The sequence below is a fragment of the Pristis pectinata genome, chromosome 13 (assembly GCF_009764475.1).
Source record: "Pristis pectinata isolate sPriPec2 chromosome 13, sPriPec2.1.pri, whole genome shotgun sequence".
Taxonomy (NCBI): domain Eukaryota; kingdom Metazoa; phylum Chordata; class Chondrichthyes; order Rhinopristiformes; family Pristidae; genus Pristis; species Pristis pectinata.
The window spans coordinates 308,816-331,440 of NC_067417.1; the positions used below are offsets into that span (position 1 = coordinate 308,816).

The following is a 22,625-nucleotide window of genomic DNA, read 5'->3' on the forward strand; positions in this document are numbered from 1 at the left end:
GAGAGCAGTTTAGGAAAAGCTTCATTGTTAACCAACCACACAAAGAGGTTTTTATCCACTCACCGCCTGAGACAAGAGCAGACATGGCATGAACAACAGCCCTCACATCATGTGTGTGATGCTTAAAGGTCTTCGTACGAACCCACTGAGAGCCAGCAACGTCTGATCTTACTTCAAGCCGCTGGAATTGGACAACAGTCCCCTCAGCCGTCCCAACAGCAATGCTGTCCTCGGCCTACAGAGAGCAAAATCCCAATCAGCTGAGAACACATGGCACAGCCCCCAGTGAGAGTCTGGACTGAGAGCATGTCCTGCCTGTGACCAAATTAAGAAGTGAGGTGGAGCGTGTATGGCAACTGAGAGTGGTTAATGAGCGAGTTGTTAGAACGGAATGTGAGAGGACCAGTAACAGAGATCAGAGAGCTAGTTCACTCACCTCATTAACTGTCAACGACAGCACATCACACTTGGTGACGGGGTGTGTTTTCAGCAGAGTTCCTGTCTTCCAATCCCAAAACTGTAACTTCCCTAATGAGTCTGCACTCACAATAGTGTAATCACTAAGAAAACTGATGCTCCATACCACACATCTCCTACTGTGATAAAATTTATCACCTTGATCCACACGAATATGGTGTGTGCAGTGACCTAAAGAGAGCAAATGATAATGTGAGAACTCAGCTAAATATAATCAATAAAACTGACACTGGCCCAGAACAAACTGAAGAAGCACCAGGTTAGTCAAATAACTGACAGTATTTAAATCTCCAAAAAATCTTTTAGTTTTTCTCTTAGTGAATTTGAGTTGGTTTAAAATTATCTCACATTAATTCTCACAGGGCCTCCATTATCAGAGAGAGAAAGCTTTCGTCATTCACGTGGGTTCAAAACAGGAAGTATTCACTCTGCTAGCTCGAAAACCCAAGCCACAGAGTGGGGTACACTTGGAGACATTAAGCACAGGGAGCTTTTTTTTAATCTGTCCTAGATCCATCATGTTAAACAATTCGCATGGGGCACTGACAAAAGACTATGCACACCAGAAGCAGCTTGCAACATTCACACGCTCCCTCAAAGAACATCAACTCAAGCCAGCAGATATTATCCCTGTTAACACACCAGCTTACCAGACTTCACATCAAAAACCCGAATAGCACTGAGTGACCCCGTCACAATCATTTTGCCTGATTTGTGCCAGGCGAGGGAAATTATGCGACCTGCAAATGAGAAAGATTCCATCACATATTGCGCCAATTTATGAAAACATGTAGTCAAAGTACTTAGTACCAACTCTTTCTCCACTTAGCTCCACTCCCATGCTCTTTATTTCAATATGAGTCTTCCCCTTCCCAAGTTTCCCCTTTTGAAAATACAATTGGATCTGATATAAAAACAAAAAATGCTGGAAACACTGAACAGGTCAGGGAACATCTGATGAGGGTTTCCAGCATTTTGTTTTTATTTTGGACTAACCTACTTAATCTCATCTTCCAATACTTGATCTGTAACCCTGAAGCTCATAGGTTTTTAAAATACAAATCTAACTACTGCTTAAACATTGCATACCCAGTTCCCCTCCCACTGAAAATTGTACCACTTAAGTTTATACTACCCATCGCAAGCCATTTAAAATACATCACTTCAAATGTTACTGTGTTAATATTTCATTTATTATGCTTTCTGCCATTTCAAGTTTGAAACATCCTCCTGAACATAGTGAATAGGAAAGGTTTAGAGGGATACGAGCCAAATGAGACTAGCTCAGGGAGGCACCTTGGTCAGCATGGACGAGTTGGGCCAAAGGGCCTGTTTCTGTTCTGTACAATTCTACGACTTCCACAAATGTACCTTCCACTAACCTCCAGCCATAAAGTATCCTCTGGTTGGAGTGTACGTCGAGTTTTTATAACAAAACAAAACCCCTTTATCAGTTAAAAAGAGCTACACCTTTTTGATGATCCAGATTTCTCTCAAACTGAAGCTTTCCAGGAATAATCTCAAACAGTTTGACAGTGCCATCATCACACCCAACCTGTAGGTAATAGACACAGTGCGCAAGTCAATAACTAGCGTGCAAATCTGCACCAAACACTGGAAAATAAAGTAGCAACTGTATTAAATGAAATCCTTCAACCCAGAAACTTTGAGCTATTATAAGAGAAAGAAAATTACATAGATATACACACAGAGTTTGTTTCAAGGACTCGAATATGATAGATTCCCCTCCTCTCATCATCAAACACCAACAAGGCAAGGGCAAAACAAGTTAGAGTATACAGGTCGGCACAACATCATGGGCTGAAGGGCCCATACTGTGCTGTACTGTTCTATGTAAAGCTCCCTCTATACCACCCCATTAAACACATGCAAGACAGGTATAGGATGAGTTAGATACAAAGTAAAACTCCCAGTCCCCAGTCTCATCAAACAATTTCAGGGCAGTGACAGCACTAGTTGAAATAAAGATAGCCTAAACTTTGTTGGGGGAATGGTACCGGAAGATTGGAGGGTGGCAAATGTTGTCCCCTTATTCAAAAAAGGTAGTAGGGATAGTCCAGGAAATTACAGACCGGTGAGCCTTAAGTCTGTGGCGGGCAAGCTGATGAAAAGGATTCTTAGAGATAGGATCTATGAGCATTTGGAGAATCATGGTCTGATCAGGGACAGCCAGCATGGCTTTGTGAAGGGCAGATCATGTCTCACAAGCCTGATAGGGTTCTTTGAGGAGGTGACCAGGCAGATTGATGAGGGTAGTGCAGTAGATGTGGTCTACATGGATTTTAGTAAGGCATTTGACAAGGTTCCACATGGTAGGCTTCTTCAGAAGGTCAGAGGCCAAGGGATCCAGGGAGGCTTGGCCATGTGGATTCGGAATTGGCTTGCCTGTAGAAAGCAGAGGGTTGTGGTGGAGGGAGTGCATTCAGATTGGAGGGCTGTGACTAGCGGTGTCCCACAAGGATCGGTTCTGGGACCTCTGCTTTTCGTGATTTTTATTAACGGCTTGGATGAGGGGGTAGAAGGGTGGGTTGGCAAGTTTGCAGACTACACAAAGGTTGGTGGTGCTGTGGATAGTGTGGAGGATTGTCGAAGATTGCAGAGGGACATCGATAGGATGCAGAGCTGGGCTGAGGAGTGGCAGATGGAGTTCAATCCAGAGAAGTGTGAGGTGGTACACCTTGGAAGGACAAACTCCAAGGTGGAGTACAGAGTTAACGGCAGGATTCTGGGTAGTGTGGAGAAGCAGAGGGATCTGGGGGTTCATATCCACAGATCACTGAAAGTTGCCTCACAGATGGATAGGGTAGTTAAGAGAGCTTATGGGATGTTAGCTTTCACAAATCCTGGGATTGAGTTTAAGAGCCACGAGGTAATGATGCAGCTCAACAAAACTCTGGTTAGACCACGCATGGAGTACTGTCTCCAGTTCTGGTCGCCTCATTACAGGAAGGATGTGGAAGCATTGGAGAGGGTGCAGAGGAGATTTACCCGGATGCTGCCTGGTTTAGAGAGTATTCGTTATGAGGAGAGACTAAGGGAGCTAGGGCTTTACTCTGGAGAGGAGGAGGATGAGAGGAGACATGATAGAGGTATACAAAATATTAAGAGGAATAGATAGAGTAGACAGCCAGCGCCTCTTTCCCAGGGCACCAATACTCAATACAAGAGGGCATGGCTTTAAAATAATGGGTGGGAAATTCAAGGGAGATATCAGGGAAAGGTTTTTTAACCCAGAGAGTGGTTGGGGCATGGAATGCACTGCCTGGGGCGGTGGTGGAGGCAGGTACATTGGTCAAATTCAAGAGGCGGCTAGATAAGCATATGGAGGAATTTAAAATAGAGGGATATGTGGGAGGAAGGGGTTAGATAGTCTTAGGTGAGATTTAAAGGTCGGCACAACATTGTGGGCCGAAGGGTCTGTATTGTGCTGTACTGTTCTATGGTTCTAAATATTTTCGTCTGTTTCAAGCACAAGAAACAAACATTTGTATCTCTGATGTTCCATTGCATTTCCAGCTCAATGACATTTCACTGTGCAGTCACTGATGTGTGCCTGCATCTTCCTGTACTAACCGCTAGGTAACTTTCCTCGCAGTTACAGCTCATACACCAAAGGGGACCTCCAAAAGCATCCAATGTGTACTTGGGGCGGAGCCTCTGCAGATCAAACTCAATGATTTCTCCACTCAATCCCACACTCAGAAGTCGATCCTGGCCAACCCAACTGATTGCTTCAATTAACCTCTTGTTATCTCCAGGAATCACCTGCAAATAAGAAATCAGTTAGTCAATAATGAGCTCTGAGCATGCTTCAGTTAACTGATAATGACAGCAGGATAATCCACGTTTTACCAATAGAGAGGTGTGAACAATTTAGGGTTAATCGACTACAAAGAGTGGTAATGAAGAGTAAGATGGGGCAAACCAAGGCTAATCAATTGTCACTTGCAAGAGATGCACTGTTCATCAGGAGTGAGCTGCAGGAAATGCAAGGTCAGTCAATAGTGAACTAAATAACCCAGGGTCCATCAATACAGGCAACTCCCACATTGTGGCAGTTTGGGTAATGGAAATTCACCTTTACGAAAATCACAAATCACAACCAAAAAATGGGGGGATACGGAATAAAACTTCATTTTATGAAATTTGTATGAAGGAAAGTAAATAAACAAGCACAAATTTATTTTTTTCAATTCTCATTTCTTGACACATGCACAGATGGCGTGACTTTGCATTACAGAAAATCAAGATACATACCATTTTCTTGGAATGCAACCACCCCCTATTCCCTGCAACACGGGGGGTGGGGAGTTGCCTGTAGTGAATTGAGTAACCATTAGTCAACAGGAAGCTGCAAGTAACCCAGGGTTAGTCAATAATGAGCACCAATTATTTATGTGGGTCAATAGTGCTGCACTGTCAATTCTCAGTCGAGGGTGCAGAAGTTCCATTCCAGGACCCCAGCACAGTTCAGAGGTTGACTAGACTGATAGAATCACACAGCATGAAAACAGGACCATCTTGTCTACGTCGACCAAGATACCCACCTGAGCTAGTCCCATTTGCCCGCATTTGACCCTAATCCCTCTAAACCTTTCCTATGTACCTGTCCAAATGTCTTTTAAAAGTTGTTATTGTACGTGCCTCAACCACTTCCTCTGGCAGCTCATTCCATATACATACCACCCTCTATGTGAAAATACCTGGAATAGGTGTGTTGTCTTATAGAACATAGAATAGAGGAGGCCCTTACGGAGATATTTGCTTCATCATTACCCGCTGGTGAAGTTCCTGAAGACTGGAAAAGAGCTAATGTTGTTCTGTTGTTTATAAAGGGTAGAAAGGGACAAGCCAGGGAACTACAAGCCGGTCAGCCTGACATCTGTGGTGGGTAAGTTACTAGAGGGAATTCTGAAGGTCAGGATCTACCAGCATTTGGAGAGACAAGAGTCTGATTAGGAGGAATCAGCATGGTTTTGTGTGAGGAAAGTCATGATTGACAAATCTTTTCAAGTTTTTTTTGACGAGGTAACCAAAAAGATAGACAAAGGTAAGGCAGTGGATGCCGTCTATTTGGACTTCAGCAGGGCCTTCAACAAGGTCCCGCATGGTAGCCTGGTCTGGAAGGTTAGGTCCCATGGAATCCAGGGAGAGCTGGTTAGGTGGATTCAAAATTGGTTTGGAGGTAGCAAGCAGAGGGTGGTGGTTGAAGGTTGTTTCTCAGAATGGAGGCCGGTGACTAGTGGTGTGCTGCAGGGGTCAGTGTTGGGAGCCTTGTTATTCATTATATATACAAATGATTTGTATGCCAATGCACCAGGCTTGATCAGTAAGTTTGCGGATGACACAAAATTAGGAGGAGTCATTGATAGTGAAGATAGTTATCATAGATTACAGGGGGATCTTGATCAGTTAGGGAAGTGGGCCAAATGGATTTCAATACAGACAAGTGTGAGGTGATGCACTTTGGAAAGTCAAACCAGAGTAGGACTTGCACTAGGGAGTGTAATGGAACAGAGAACTAGGAGTACAAGTGCATAGCTCATTGCAAGCAGCATCACAGGTAGACAGGGTGGTGAAAACAGCATTTAGCACGCTGGCCTTCATCAATCAGGGCATTGAGTATAGGAGTTGGGACATTATGTTGCAGTTGTACAAGTCGTTGGTGAAGCTGCACTTGTATACAGTCTTGGTCACCCTGTTATAGGAAAGATATGATTAATCTGGAAAGATTGCAGAAAAGATTTACAAGGATGTTGCCATGACTAGATGGCCTAAGTTATAGGGCGAGGTTGGCCAGTTTATTCCTATAGGAGAATGAGGCATGACCTTATAGAAATGTTTAAAATTATGAGAGGCATAGATAAGGTGGATGGTGACAGTCTTTTTCCCCCAAGGTAGGGGAGTTCAAAACTAGGGGGCATAGATTTAGGGTGAGAGGGGTAAGATTTAAACGGGACCCGAGGGGCAAATTTTTCACGCAGAGGGCGGTGAGTACATGGAATGAGCTGCCAGAGGAAGTAGTTCAGGCAGGTACAATAGTATCATTCAAGAAGCATTTAATAAGATATCTTTATTAGTCACATGTACATCGAAACACATAGTGAAATTAATCTTTTGCGTAGTGTTCTGGGGGCAGCCCGCAAGTGTCGCCACGCTTCCGATGCCAACATAGCATGCCCACAACTTCCTAAACCATACGTCTTTGGAATGTGGGAGGAAACCCACGCAGACACAGGGAGAACGTACAAACTCCCTACAAACAGCGACCGGAATTGAACCCGGGTCGCTGGCGCTGTAAAGCCTTACGCTAGAGGTGTGAGGCTTAGAGAGATATGGTCCAAATGCAGGAAATTAGGACTAACTGGGTATGCACCATGGTCAGTATGGATTGGTTGGGCCGAAGGGCCTATATCTGTCCTGTATTGCTCTATGACTCTGTAGCATGATGTTGTGCCAAACTAATTAAATCAATGATTCCTAATTAATCTAATCCCTCATCTTCCCTCAGCCTCCGCCTCTCTGGAGAAAACAGCCCCAACTTGTCCAACCTCTCCTCATAGCACGTCAGGAAGTTATGTTACAGCTACATAAAACTCTGGTTAAGCCACATTTAGAGTATTGCACTCAGTTCTGGTCACCTCATTATAGGAAGGATGTGGAGGCTTTGGAGAGCGTGCAGAGGAGATTTACCAGGATGCTGTCTGGTTTGGAGGACATTTGCTATGAGGAGAGGTTGGACAAGCTGGGGCTGTTTTCTCTAGAGCGGCTAAGGGGAGATTTCAGAGAAGGTTATAAAATTATGTGAGGCATAGATAGAATAGCCAGCCAGTATCTTTTTCCCAGGATTGAAATATCTGGTACTAGAGGGCATATATTTAAGATGAGAGGGGGACAGTACAAATGAGATGTGCGGGACAAGTTTTTTGTTTACACAAGAGAGTGGTGGGGGTCTGGAGTGCACTGCCAGGAGTGGTGATAGAGGCAGATAGCAGAAGAATGTTTAACAGACTCTTAGATGGGCACATGAATATGCAGAGAAGGGAGGGATATGGTCAATGTGCAGGGAAGAGGGATTAGATTAATTAGGAGTCATTTGTTTAATTAGTTCGGCACAACATAGTGAACCGAAGGGCCTGTCCTGTGCTGTACTGCTCTTGTTTGGAGCACTCACGATGCTGAGAATGTTGTGGATAACATGTTTAGTGAGTTGGTCACACCGCAGCTTAAGGGCCCAAGGAAAGATAGGGAATGGGTGACCAGGCAGAGCAGCAGCAGGAGGGTAGTGCAAGAGTCCCCTGTGGTCATCTCCCTCCAAAACAGATATAATGCTTTGGATACAGTTGAGGAGACGGCTCATCAGGGCAAGGCAGCAGTAGCCAGAATCATAGCACTGTGAGTGGCTCTGCTGCACAGGAGGGCAGGAAAAAGCGTGGCAGACCTCTAGTGGTAAGGGATTCCATGGTAAGGGGAATAGACAGGAGCTTCTGTGACCGCAAATATGACTCCCGGTTGGTGTGTTGCCTCCCAGGTGCAAGGGTCAGGGATGTCTCGTAGCAGTGCACGGCCAGATGTCGTGGCGCACATAGGTACCAACAATATAGGAAAAAAGCGGGATGAGGTCCTACAAGCTGAATTCAGGGAGCTAGGAGATAAATTTAAAAGTAGGACCTCAAAGGTAATAATCTCAGGATTGCTATCTGTGCCATGCTAGTCAGAGTAGGAATAGCAGCACAGTTAGGATGAATATGTGGCTTGAGCAGCGGTGCAGGAGGGAGGGTTTCAGATTTCTAGGGCATTGGAACTGGTTCTGGGGGAGGTGGGACCAGTTCAAACAGAACAGTCTTCACCTGAGGCAGGACCGGGATCAATGTCCTAGTGGGATAGTTTGTTAGTGCTACTGGGGAGGGTTTAAACTAATATGGCAGGGGAATGAGAATCCATGCAGAATGATAGAGGGAAGCAATGCAGAGACCAAAGCAAAAGTTAGAAAAGAGAAAAGTAAGAGTGGAATATAGAAAAGTCAAATGCAAAGGAAACAAAGGTTACTAGATTCTAAAAGGATAATGAGTGTAAGGGCTGAAGTATCGTATCATTCGAGACAAGGTCAGTGAACTTGTGGCACAAATCAGTACAAAGGGGTATGATTTAGTGGCCATTACAGAAGCATGGCTTCAGGGTGGAGATGACTTGGAATGAAATATCCAAGGGTATCAGGTAATACGGAAGGATAGGCAGGAAGGTAAGGGAGGTGGGGTAGCGCTCTTAATTAAGGATGTGATCAAGGCGATAGTGAGAGACAATACAAGATTCAAGGAGCAGAACGTTGCATCCATCTGAGTAAAGATTAGGAATAGTAAAGGGAAAAAAGAATCACTGGTGGGAGTTGTCTAAAGCCACCAAATAATAACATTACAGTGGCACAGGCAATAAACAAAGAAATATCTGATGCATGTAAGAATGGAACGGCAGTTGTCATGGGGAACATTAACTTCCACAAAGATTGGGCGAATAAAGTTGATCGAGGCAGTCTTGAGGAGGTCTTCATAGACTGCATCCATAACAGCTTTTTTGAACAACATGTTGGTGAACCAACAAGGGAAAATGCTGTCTTAGATCTGGTCCTGTGCAATGAGACAGGTAAAATTAACGATCTTGTAGTTAGGGATCCTCTTGCAAAGAATGATCACAGTATGATAGAATTTCTCACACAAATGGAGGGTGCAATAGTTCAATCTAAAACCAGTGTGTCATGCCTAAACAAGGGAGACTACAACGGATGAGGGAGAAGTTGGCTAGCGTAGATTGGGGACATAGACTATATGGAACAGTAGAAGACTTTCAAAGAGATTTTCCATGGTGCTCAACAAAAGTACATTCCAGTTAAAAGCAAGGACAGTAAGGGTGGGGAGTGCCAGCCTTGAATAACTAAGGAAATAAAGGAAAGCATCAAACTAAAAGCTCATGCATACAAAGTCACCAAGAGTAGTGAGAAACTGGAAGATTGGGGAAGCTTTGAAGAACAACAAAGAACTACTAAACAAGCATTAAAGAAAGGGAAGATAGCTTATGAAAGTAAACTGGCACAAAATATAAAAACAAAGCAGAAAGGGTGGCTAAAGTGAACGTAGGTCCCTTGGAAGATGAGAAGGGGGAATTAATATTGGGTGATGCAGAAATGGCCGAGGCTTTGAATAACTATTTTGTGTCAGTCTTCACAGTGGAGAACACATCTAACACACCAAAGAGATGTTATGGATGCGTTGGGAGGTGAGGACCTCGATACAATCGCTATCACTAAAGAGGTAGTGATGAGCAAACTAGTGGGCCTAAAGGAAGACGAGTCCCCTGGTCCTGATGGGATGCATCCCAGGGTACTGAAAGAAATGGCGGAAGTTATGGTAGAGGCGTTTGTGATAATTTACCAAAATTCTCTGGACAGGTCCCAGCAGATTGGAAGACAGCAAATATCACACCACTGTTTAAAAAAAAGGATATAGCAAAAGGCCTGTAACTATAGCCCAGTTAGCTTAATGTTTGTAGTTGGGAAAATGCTTGAAGCTATCATTAAGGAAGAAATAGCGAGACATCTGGAAAGAAGTGGTTCCACCAGGCAGACACAGCATGGATTCAGGAAGGGCAGGTTCTGTTTGACAAACTTACTGGAGTTTCTTTTGAGGATATAATGAGCACTGAGGAAAGAGGGGAATGTTGGAATGTTGGATGAAGGCAGAGAGTTGGGATAAATGGGTGTTTCTCTGGTTGGCAACCAGTTCTGAGCAGCAGGGTTCGGTGTTGGGCCCGCAACTATTCACGATATACATTAACAATTTGGAAGAGGGGACTGAGTGTAGTTTAAGTTTGCTGATGACACTAAACTGAGTGGAAAAGGAAATTGTGCAAAGGATGCAGAGAATCTGCAGAGATATAGATACAGTAAGTGAGTGGGTAAGGGTCTGGCAGATAGAGTACAATATGTAGCAGTTAGCATAACGCTATTACAGCACCAGCGACCTGGGTTCAATTCCACCGCTAAAAGGAGTTTGTACATTCTCCCCATGTATCTGCGTAGGTTTCTTGCAGGTGCTCTGGTTTCCTCCCTCATTCTAAAGATGTACAGGTTAGGAGTTGTGGGCATGCTATGTTGGCACCGGAAGAGTGGCGACACTTGCGAGCTGCCCCCAGCATATTCTCAGTAATGCATCAAGACGCATTTCACTATGTGTTTCAATGTACGTGCGATTAATAAAGATTTAAAAAATAAATAGATGTGAGGTCATCCATTTCAGAAGGAAAAATAGAAGATCAGATTATTATTTAAACGGTGAAAGACTGCAGCATGCTGTTGTGCAGAGGGACTTGGGAGTGCTTGTACATTAATCACAGAAGGTTGGTTTGCAGGTGGTATTGGTATTGGTATTGGTTTATTATTGTCACTTGTACCGAGGTACAGCGAAAAGCTTGTCTTACAAACCGATCGTACAGGTCAATTCATTACATAGTGCAGTTACATTGAGTTAGTACAAAGTGCATTAATGTAGTACAGGTAAAAACTGTAACAGTACAGAGTAAAGTGTCACAGCTACAGAGAAAGTGCAGTGCAATAAGGTGCAAAGTCACAACAAGGTAGATCGTGAGGTCACAGTCCATCTCATTGTATAAGGGAACCATTCAATAGTCTTATCACAGTGGGGTAGAAGCTGTCCTTTAGTCTGGTGGTACATGCCCTCAGGCACCTGTATCTTCTACCCAATGGAAGAGGAGAGAAGGGAGAATGTCCCGGGTGGGTGGGGTCTTTGATTATGCTGGCTGCTACACCGAGACAACGAGAGGTAAAGACAGAGTCCAAGGAGGGAAGGCTGGTGTCCGTGATGCACTGGGCTGTGTCCACAACTCTCTGCAGCTTCTTGCGGTCCTGGGCAGAGCAGTTGCCATACCAAGCCGTGATACATCCAGTTAGGATGCTATCAATGGTGCATCGGTAAAAGTCGGTAAGAGTCAAAGGGGACAAACCAAATTTCTTTAGCCTCCTGAGGAAGTAGAGGCTCTGGTGAGCTTTCTTGCCTGTGACATCTATGTGATTTGACCAGGACAGGCTGTTGGTGATGTTCACACCCAGGAACTTGAAGCTCTCGACCCTCTCGACCTCAGCACCATTGATGTAGACAGGTGCATGTACACCGCCCCCTTTCCTGAAGTCAATGACCAGCTCTTTTGTTTTGTTGACATTAAGGGAAAGGTTGTTGTCATGACACCATTCCACTAAACTCTCTATCTCCTTCCTGTACTCCGACTCATCGCTGTTGGAGATACAGCCTACAACGGTGGTATCAGCTGCAAACTCGTAGATGGAATTAGAGCAGAATCTGGCCACACAGTCGTGAGTGTACAGGGAATAGAGTAGAGGGCTGAGGACGCAGCCTTGTGGGGCACCAGTGTTGAGAATAATCGTGCTGGAGGTATTGCTGCCTAGCCTCACTGATTGCGGTCTGTTTGTTAGAAAGTCAAGGATCCAGTTACAGAGGGAGGTGTTGAGCCCCAGGTCTCGGAGTCTGGCGACAAGCTTGTTTGGAATTATTGAAGGCAGAGCTGTAGTCAATAAACAATAGTCTAACGTATGTGTCTTTACTGTCCAGATGCTCCAGAGCTGAGTGTAGGGCCAGGGAGATGGCATCCACTGTAGACCTGTTTTGCCAATAGGCGAATTGCAATGGGTCCAGGTTGTCTGGTAGGCTGGAGTTGATGCATGCCATGACCAATCTCTCAAAGCACTTCATGATGGTGGCTGTCAGAGCCACTGGTCTGTAGTCATTGAGGCATGCTACCTTGCTTTTCTTTGGTACCGGAATGATAGTGGTCTTCTTAAAACAGGAGGGAACCTGAGATTGAAGCAGGGAGAGGCTGAATATGTCCGCAAATACTTCTGCCAGCTGGTCAGCACAAGATCTGAGCACATGGCCCGGGACACCATCTAGGCCAGGAGCTTTCCTCGTGTTCACTCTCCGGAAGACTGATGTTACGTCCTCCACTGTGATCACAGGTTCAGCTGCGTTGGTGGCTGTCAGGGCAGATGGTGACAATCCACTTCCCTTTTGTTCAAAACGCGCATAGAATGATTTAAGTTCATCAGGAAGGGATGCGCTGTTGTTAGCTATGCAGCCCGACTTCGTCTTGTAGCCTGTTATGGCACGTAAGCCCTGCCATAACTGGCGGCTGGTCAGGGACTCTATTTTGAGTTGGTATTGCCTCTTGGCATCCCTGATAGCTTTCCAAAGGTCATACCTCGATTTCTTGTACAGATCAGGATCACCAGATCTGTGTGCAGCAGTCCTCTCCTTCAGTAGGGAGTGGTTCTCCCGGTTCATCCATGGTTTCCTGTTTGGGAACACCCATATCGTCTTCATTGGTACACAGTTCTCCACACACTTGCTGATAAAGTCCGTGATGGTGGTGACATACTCATCAAGGCTGGCAGCTGAGTCTTTGAACATGGACCAGTCCACTGTCTCAAAGAAGTCACGTAGGAGCTCATCTACTTCCTCAGACCAGCACTGCAAGACTCTCCGTACCGGATCCTCCCGTTTCAGTTTCTGTTTGTATGCAGGGAGAAGGAGCACAGCCTGGTGGTCTGATTTCCCAAAGTGAGGACGAGGGGTGGCTCGGAAGGCATCTTTGATGGTTGTATAGCAGTGGTCAAGGGTGTTGGCGCCCGTGGTGGAGGAGGAGATGTGCTGATAGTATTTTGGTAACACAATTTGGTGCAACAGATTATCAAGAAGGCAAATGGAATTTTGGCCTTCATTGCTGGAGGGATTGAATTTAAGAGCAGGGAGGTTATGCTGCAACTGTACAGGGTACTGGTGAGGCCGCACCTTGAGTACTGCATGCAGTTCTGGTCTCCTTACTTGAGAAAAGATATACTAGCTTTGGAGGCAGTGCAGAGGAGGTTCACCAGGTTGATTCCAGAGATGATGGAGTTAGCATATGAGGAGAGATTGAGTCGCCTGGGACTATATTCACTAGAATTCAGAAGAATGAGAGGGGATCTTTAGAAACATATTATGAAAGGGGTAGATAAGATAGAAGCAGCAAAGTGGTTTCCACTGGTAGGTGAGACTAGAAATAGGGGACATAGCTTCAAGATTCAGGGAAGTAGATTTAGGACAGAGATCAGGAAGAACTGCTTTTCCCCAGAGTGTAGTTAATCTGTAGAATTCTCTGCCTAGGGATAAAGTAGAGGTTACCTAATTAAATATATTTAAGGCACCAGATTCTTGCATAGTAGGGGAATTAAGGGTATTGGGGAAAAGCGCATAGGTGGAGCGGAGTCCACGGCCAGTCCAGCCATGATCTTATTGAATGGCGGAGCAGGCTCGACAGGCCAGATGGCTTACTCCTGTTCCTATGTTCTTATGTTCTACGTATGCCTCCTTTTTCCTGACCAAAGCCTCAATATCTCTCGTCGTCCAGGGTTCCCTAAACTTGCCAGCCTTGAGCTTCACCCTAACAGGCTTTTCTTTACAATATTTTTATTAAATCCATGAAAAAAATACAGAGTACATGCATCAAAAAAAGAAAGTAAAAATACTACTGAATACATTGTAATAAGTCGTACTTAGGATTACAATAGTCTAAATCAATAATCACATATAGTAGTTAGTTAATAAGGAAAGAAAAAAAATTGAAATATTTTATTACAAAAAAAACTACCCAAAACTACCAAAACCCGAAGCTGTTAGATAGAAAAAACAGCAAGGAAAAAACCTTAAAAAACATAACAGTGTCAGCCAATATCTGCATTTTAGCCCCCAAATCAGAGATTTTGAAAATAATTCAAAAAGGGTCCCCACAGGGTTTGAAAGTCTAGGTTAGATTCAGAAACTGAACAGCGAATCTTCTCTAGATTCAAGTATGACATAACATCCCGTAACCATTGAACATGGTAGGAAGGGGGATGAATAGGTAGGAAGGGGGATGAGGTCCTGAAGAGCGAGTTCAGGGAGCTAGGCAGAAAATTGAGGAACAGGACCTCAAGGGTAGCAATCTCGGGATTGCTGCCAGTGCCACGCGATAGTGAAGGCAGGAATAGGAGGAGGTGGCAGATAAATGCATGGCTGAGAAGGTGGTGCAGGAGGGAGGGTTTTAGATTTCTGGATCATTGGGATCTCTTCTCGGGAAGGTGGGACCTGCACAGAGGACGGGTTACACCTGAACCATAAGGGGGCCAATATCCTTGCGGCGAGATTTGCTAGGGTGGTTCGGGAGGGTTTAAACTAGTTTGTGAGGGGCAAGGGAACCGGAGGAGTAGGTCAGAGGAAGAAGGGAATGGAGAAAAGTTAGATCAAACAGGTAGAGAGGCTTTGGGGAAGGAGAAGCAGAATACAGGCTATAAAAGTAGTAAGGTAGATGGACTGAAGTGTGTTTACTTAAATGCAAGAAGCGTCAGGAATAAGGGGGACGAATTGAGGGCTTGGATAAGTATGGGGGACTATGATATCGTGGCTATTACTGAGACGTGGCTGACGTCAGGAGAGGAGTGGATATTGAATATTCCTGGTTTTCGGTGCTTTAAGAGGGATAGGGAAGAGGGGAGAAGAGGAGGAGGGGTGGCGATACTCATCAGGGACACTGTTATGGCTGTGGAAAAGATGGATGTTGTAGAAGGATCATCTCTAGAGTCCGTATGGGTGGAAGTAAGGAACAAGAAAGGAGCAGTTACTCTACTAAGAGTATTCTATAGGCCCCAAGGTAGCAGTAGAGATATAGGGGAGCAGATTGGCAGGCAGTGTTTGGAGAGAAGCAAAAATAACAGGGTTGTTATAATGGGAGACTTCAACTTCCCAAATATAGACTGGAACCTGCTTAGTGCCAAAGGTTTAGATGGGAGGGAATTTGTTAAATGTGTCCAGGAGGGATTCCTGACGCAGTATGTCGACAGGCCAACTAGAGGGAATGCCATGTTAGATCTAGTTTTAGGAAATGAACCGGGACAGGTGAAGGATCTATTGGTGGGTGAGCATTTGGGGGACAGTGACCATTGCTCCATAACCTTTAAAATTGTCATGGACAGGGACAGGTGCTGAGAGGATAAGAGGATTTTTAATTGGGGAAGGGCGAACTATGAGGCTATAAGGAGAGAACTTGGGAGTGTAAATTGGGATGTCCTTTTTGAAGGAAAATGTACCATGGAGATGTGGTCGATGTTCAGGGATCTTATGCAGGATGTTAGGGATAAATATGTCCCGGTGAGGCAGAGAAGGAATGGCAGGGTGAAGGAACCGTGGGTGACAAGAGAGGTGGAACGACTTGTTAGGGAGAAGAAGGTAGCGTACATGAGGTATAAGCAGCAAGGTTCAGACAGGGCCCATGAGGAATATAGGGTAGCGAGGAAGGAACTTAAGAAAGGGCTGAGGAGAGCTAGAAGGGGACATGAAAAGGCGTTGGCTAGTAGGGTTAAGGAAAATCCCAAGGCCTTTTTCAAGTATGTGAAGGGTAGGATGGCTAGGGTAAAGGTAGGTCTGATTAAGGACAAAGGTTGGAGAATTTGCCTGGAGGCGACGGAAGTGGGAGAAGTTCTCAATGAGTACTTCTCTTCGGTATTCACCAGGGAGAGGGGTCTTGATGACGCGGAAGGGAGTGCTGGTAGGGGTAATGTTCTCGAGGTTGTAGATATCAAGAGAGAGGATGTGTTGAAGTTGTTAAATAATATTAAGACAGATAAATCTCCGGGGCCTGACGGGATTTTCCCCAGGCTGCTTCGAGAGGCGAGGGAGGAGATTGTTGAACCGCTGGTAGGGATCTTTGAGTCCTCGTTGTCCACGGGGATGGTGCCAGAGTATTGGACGGTTGCGAATGTTGTCCCCTTGTTCAAAAAAGGTAATAGGGATAGGCCAGGGAATTATAGACTGGTGAGTCTCACATCTGTGGTGGGTAAGCTGTTGGAAAGGATTCTAAGGGATAGGATTTATGAACACCTAGAGAATCATGAACTGATTAGGGACAGCCAGCATGGCTTTGTGAAGGGAAGATCTTGCCTCACAAGCCTGATAGAGTTCTTTGAGCAGGTGACCTGGATGTGGTTTACATGGATTTTAGTAAGGCGTTTGATAAGGTTCCTCATGGTAGGCTTCTTCAGAAGGTCAGAGACCAAGGGATGCAGGGAAGCTTGGCTGTGTGGATTAGGAATTGGCTTGCATGTAGAAAGCAGAGGGTTGTGGTGGAAGGAGTGCCCTCGGATTGGAGGGCAGTGACTAGTGGTGTCCCGCAGGGATCGGTTCTGGGACCTCTACTTTTTGTGATACTTATAGATGACTTAGATGAGGGGGTGGAGGGCTGGGTTAGTAAGTTTGCAGACGACACTAAGATCGGCAGTATTGTGGATAGTGTGGAGGGCTGTCAGAGCTTACAGAGGGATATTGATAGGATGCAGAGCTGGGCTGACAAGTGGCAGATGGAGTTCAATCCGGAGAAGTGTGAGGTGGTATACTTTGGAAGGACAAACTCCAGGGCAGAGTACTGGGTAAATGGCAAGGTACTTGGCAGTGTGGAGGAGCAGAGGGATCTGGGGGTTCATATTCACAGTTCATTGAAAGTTGCCTCACAGGTGGAAAGAGCAGTTAAGAAGGCCAATGGGATGTTGGCTTTCATAAATTGCGTGATTGAGTTTAAGAGCCGCGAGGTGATGATGCAGCTTTACAAAACTCTAGTTAGGCCACACTTAGAGTACTGTGTTCAGTTCTGGTCGCCTCATTATAGGAAGGATGTGGAGGTGTTGGAGAGGATGCAGAGGAGATTTACCAGGATGCTGCCTGGATTACAGCGTATGGAATATGAGGAGAGGCTTAAGGTGCTAGGGCTTTATTCACTGGAAAGGAGGAGGATGAAAGGAGACATGATAGAGGTATACAAAATATTGAGAGGAATAGATAGAGTAGACAGTCAGCACCTCCTTCCCAGGGCACCAATGCTCAAGACGAGAGGGCATGGCTTTAAGGTTATGGGTGGGAGGTTCAGGGGAGATGTCAGGGGGAGGTTTTTCACCCAGAGAGTGGTTGGTGCATGGAATGCACTGCCTGGGGTGGTGGTGGAGGCAGATACATTAGACAGGTTCAAGAGCTTGTTGGATAGGCATATGGAGGAATGTGAGATGGAGGGATATGCGGGAGGAAGGGGTTAGGTAGTGTGAGGTGGTTTGATGGATGGCACAACATGGTGGGCCGAAGGGCCTGTTTTGTGCTGTATGGTTCTATGGTTCAATGTGTAGGTGGAGTAGCTTCCTTCCATTTAAGCAATACTGCTCTCCTGGCTATAAGAGAAATAAAAGCCAGAATATGTAAATCAGAAGCCTTCAAAGTTATAGCTTTTTCTCCAACAATCCCAAATAGTGCAGTCAAAGGATTAAGTTTAAAAATTTATTTTAAAAAGTACAGAAAAAGTATGAAAGACCTCTGTCCAATATTTTTTAAGACTCTGACAAGTCCAAAACATGTGAATTAAGGAAGCCACTCCGTTATTGCATTTATCACAGTAAGGAGATATATCAGAATAAAAACGGGTTATTTTATCTTTAGACTAGTGAGCTCTATGGACCGCTTTAAGTAGGAGGAGAGAGTGATGAGCACATAATGATGAAGTATTAACCAACTTGAAAATTTTGTTCCAAGTTTCGTCGGAAATTGACATCTGCAAATCTTGTTCCCAAGCGTTTTTAATTTTATCTAGTGGCACCTTACTCATTCCTAGTAATCTGTCATAAATATTAGATATTGAGCCATCCTGAAAGGGTTCCAATTTAAAAATTACATCTAATAAATTCTTATCGGGACACAAAGGAAAAGGATGTAATTGAGATCGAAGAAAATCTCTAATTTGTAAATATCTAAAAAAATGAGTTTTTGGTAAATTATACTTGGTAGACAATTGTTCAACAGGCTTTTGATATTGCACTTTTAAAAGGCTCCCACTTGCCAGTCGTCCCTTTACCTGTAAACAGATGCATCCAATTGACTTCTGTAAGATACCATTTAATGCCTCCAGTTTGGGACCTTAACCTGATGACCAGTCTTATCTTTCTCTATAACTACTTAAGAACTAGTGGAATTAAAAGAACTAACAGACATTTGGATAGGTACGTGGACAGGATAGGTTCAGAGGGATATGGGTCAAATGGGACTAACTTAAACAGACATTTGATTGGCATGGACGAGTTGGGACGAAGAGCCAGGCTCCATGCTGTATTACTCTATGACTATTTCTAGCACCAACATTTCATTGAACATAGTACAGCACAGGAACAGGCCCTTCGGCCCACAATGTTGTGCCAAACAAATTACAATAGTAATAAAATGCCCAACTAAACTAATCCCTTCTGCCTACACAATGTCCATATCCTACCATTTCCCTCACATTCATGTGCCTATCCAAGAGCTTCTTGAACACCCTGTCGTATTTGCCTCCACTACCACCCCAGACAGCACATTCCAGGCACCCACCACTCTGTGTAAAAGAAACTTAACCCACACATCTCTTTTGAACTTATCCCTTCACCCCTCAAACGCATGCCTTCTGGTATTAGACATTTCAACCCCGGGGAAAAGATACCACTGTCTACCTATGCCTCTCATAATCTTATAAACCTCTATCAGATCTCCCCTCAGCCTCTGCTGCTCCAGAGAGAACAACCAAGCTTGTCCAAACTATCCTTATAGCACATGCCCTCTAATCCAGGCAGCATCTTGGTAAACCTCTTCTGCACCATCTCAAAAGTCTCAACATCCTTCCTATAGTGGGGCAACTAGAACTGAATGCAATACTCCAGATGCAGCCTAACTAAAGTTTTATAAAGCTGCAGCATAACTTCCTGACTCCTGAACTCAATGCCTCAACTAATGCCATGTACCTTCTTGACTGCCCTATCAACCTGTAGGAGCTAGGAACTTGGACCCCAAGATCCCTCTGCTCATCAACATTGTTAAGGGTCTTGCCATTAACAGTGTACTGTCCCTTTACATTTGATCTCCCAAGGTGTAACACTTCACATTTGGCCAGGTTGAACTCCATCTGCCATTTCTCCGCCCATATCTGCAACTGATCCATTTCCCACTGTATCCTTTGCCAATCTTCTATGCTATCCACAACACCACCAATCTTCGTATCATCTGCAAGCTTACTAACCCACCCATGTACATTTTCATCCAGGTCATTTATATACATCACGAACAGCAGAGGTCCCAGTACGGATCTCTGAGGAACACCACTATTCAGAGACCTCCAGATAGAATAAGTCCTATCGACCACTACCCTCTGTCTTCTCTGGGCAAGCCAATTCTGAATCCAAATGGCCAATTCACCATGGATCCCATGCATCTTAATCTTCTGGGTGAGCCTCCCATGAGGGACCTTGTCAAACACCTTACTAAGATCCATGTAAACAACATCCACAGCTCTACCTTCATCAGTCACCCTTGTCAAATAACTCAATCAAGTTAGTAAGGCACAACTTGCCCTATACAAAGCCTTCCTGACTGTCCTTAATTAGGCTATAGTTTTCCAAATGCTCATAAATCCTATCCCAAAGAATCTTCTCCAGTAACTTCCTTACCACTGACATGACACTCACTAGTCTATAGTTACCAGGATTACCCTGTTTCCCTTCTTGAATAATGGAACAACATTAGCTACTCGCCAGTCTTCCAGGACCTCGCCTGTGGCTAGAGAGGACTCAAAGATATTGCTCGAGCTTCCAGCAATCTCATACCTTGCCTCTCTCAATATCCTGGGGTATATCCCATCAGGCCCTGGGGACTTATCCACCTTAATGTTCTTTAAGAAACCCAGCACTACTTCCTCCTTTATCTCGAAATGCCCTAGCATATTAGCACGCTTCACATTGATCTCCCTATCCTCCATGTCCTTCTCCTTGGTAAATACTGATGCAAAGTACTCATTAAGGACCTCACCCACATCCTCCACTTCCAAACACATGTTCCCTCCTTTATCCTTGAGTGGTCCTACCCTCTCCCTAGTTATTCTCTTGCTCGATGTATGTATAGAATGCCTTGGGATTCTCTTTAAGCCTACTTGCCAAGGACTTTTCATAGCCCCTCCTGGTTTTCCTAATTCCTTTCTTGAGTTCCTTTCTGGCTTCTTTATAATTCTCAAGTGCTCTATTTGATGCTAGCTTCCTAAGCTTTACATACTTTTCCTTTTTCTTCTTGACTAAATTCACCACTTCTCTCAACATCCAAGGTTCTCCTACTTTGCCATCCTTGTCCTTCCTTCTTACTGGAACATTCCTGTCCTGTACTCTGTGCAGTTGGTCTTTAAACACCCTCCACATGTCAGACGTGGACTTACCCAAAAACAGCTGTTCCCAATAAATCCTCCCTAGTTCCTGCCTAATGCGCTCATAATTTGCCCTGCTCCAATTTAATACTCTTCTGCAAGGTCTATACTTATCCTTATCTCTAGCTATCTTAAAACTTAAGGAATTGTGGTCACTGTCCCCTCACTGAAAGGTTGGTCACCTGGCCAGACTTGTTACCAAACACCAGGTACAGTATGGCCCCTCTTCTCGTTGAAATATCCACATCTTGATTTAAGAAACCCTTCTAGACGCACCTAACAAATTCTGCCCTGTCAAAACCTCTTATACTAAGGAGGTCCAAGTTTACATTAGAGAAGTTGAAGTCCCCCACGACAACAACCCTATTAGTTTTACACCTTTCCCTAATCTGCCTGCATATCTGTTCCTCAATGTCCTGGTGGCTGTGGGGAGGCGGGGGGAGTCTGTAGTATAATCCCATCAGAGTGATTTCACCTTTCTTTTTGAGTTCTACCCATATAGACTCAGTGGAAGAACCCTAGAACCCTCCATTATGTCCCCTCTGAGTGCAGCTGTGATATTGTTCCTGATTAGTAGTGCAACTCCCCCCTCCCACCCTTTAGCTCTCTCTCTCTTTTCTAAAATATCAAAACCCTGGAACATTAAGCACCCATTCCTGTCTCTCTCTCACCCAAGTCTCTGTAATGGCCATAACATCATAGTTCCATGTACTGTACCATGCTCTAAGTTCATCACCCTTACCATAATACTCCCAGCATTCAAATACACAAACTTCAAACAGTCCGTCCCATCGTGTCTACTACTTTGCTCCTGCCTGTTTTTACTGGCCCTGACATCTACCTTCCTCTCAATCCCTCCACTTTCTGACCCGTGCTCTGGTTCCATTCCCCCTGTCAAACTAGTTTCAGAATATGATTCTATTCCCTCTAATTGTACCTCCACCACATACATTTGTTGCTCCCCCTTTTTTCATACAATTTCCATCATGTCACTGCACTTACATTCTTTACCCTGACTAATGAAGGCAAGCATCCCATATGTCTTCTTTACCACCTTATCTACCTATTCTCTCACCTTCAGGGATCAATGGATTTATACCCTGATCCCTCTGTTTTCAATACTCCCTAGCATTCATTGTGTATATTCTATCCTTATTAGACCTACCAAAATGTATTGCCTCACACTTAAATTCCATCTGCCACTACCTACTGATTTTACCAACATCAATATCATTCTCCTTACAACTACCCTTCTCACCATCAACACCACCACCAATTTCATGTCATCGAACACAGAACAGTACAGCACAGGAACAGGCTCTTCGCCCCACGATGTTGTGCTGAACTAATTAAACTAACGCCTAACTAAACTAATCCCTTCTGCCTACACAGTCCAGGTCCCTCCATTCTCTGCACATTCATGTGCTCTCTAAATGCCTCTATGGTATCTGTCTCCATCACCAATCCTGGCAGCTCATTCCAGGCACCCACTACTGTGTAAAGAAAACTTGCCCCAAACCTCTCCTTTGAATTTACCCCCTCCCCCACCTTAAATGCATGCCCTCTAATATTAGACAGGTGGTCATCTGAAAACTTACTAATAAAATTGCCTATATTCATATCCAAAACATTATGGTATGACAAATAGCAAGAGTTTCAGCAACAATCCCTGGGGTACACAATTGGTCACAGGCTTCCAATCACAAAAACTCTCAACCGTCTTCCTCTGTCTCCTATAACCAAGCCAATTTTGGATCTAATTTCCCAACTTGCCCTGGATCTCA

The 22,625-nt window shown here is 44.6% G+C and overlaps 1 protein-coding gene across 2 annotated transcripts in view; it reads right to left on the reverse strand.

Moving 5' to 3' along the window:
* Nucleotides 1-22,625, reverse strand: part of utp4 (UTP4 small subunit processome component) — a 56,441-nt gene that overhangs the window by 31,378 nt on the left and 2,438 nt on the right. The window contains exons 2-6 of one of the 2 annotated variants that reach the window (XM_052028614.1): nt 4,072-4,263; nt 1,948-2,032; nt 1,128-1,217; nt 437-648; nt 64-235 (exon numbers count right to left, since the gene is read on the reverse strand). In XM_052028614.1, the coding sequence (XP_051884574.1) occupies nt 64-235; nt 437-648; nt 1,128-1,217; nt 1,948-2,032; nt 4,072-4,263 (751 nt within the window). The remainder of the gene's footprint in view (nt 1-63; nt 236-436; nt 649-1,127; nt 1,218-1,947; nt 2,033-4,071; nt 4,264-22,625) is intronic. The other variant, XM_052028615.1, reaches the window with a different exon arrangement.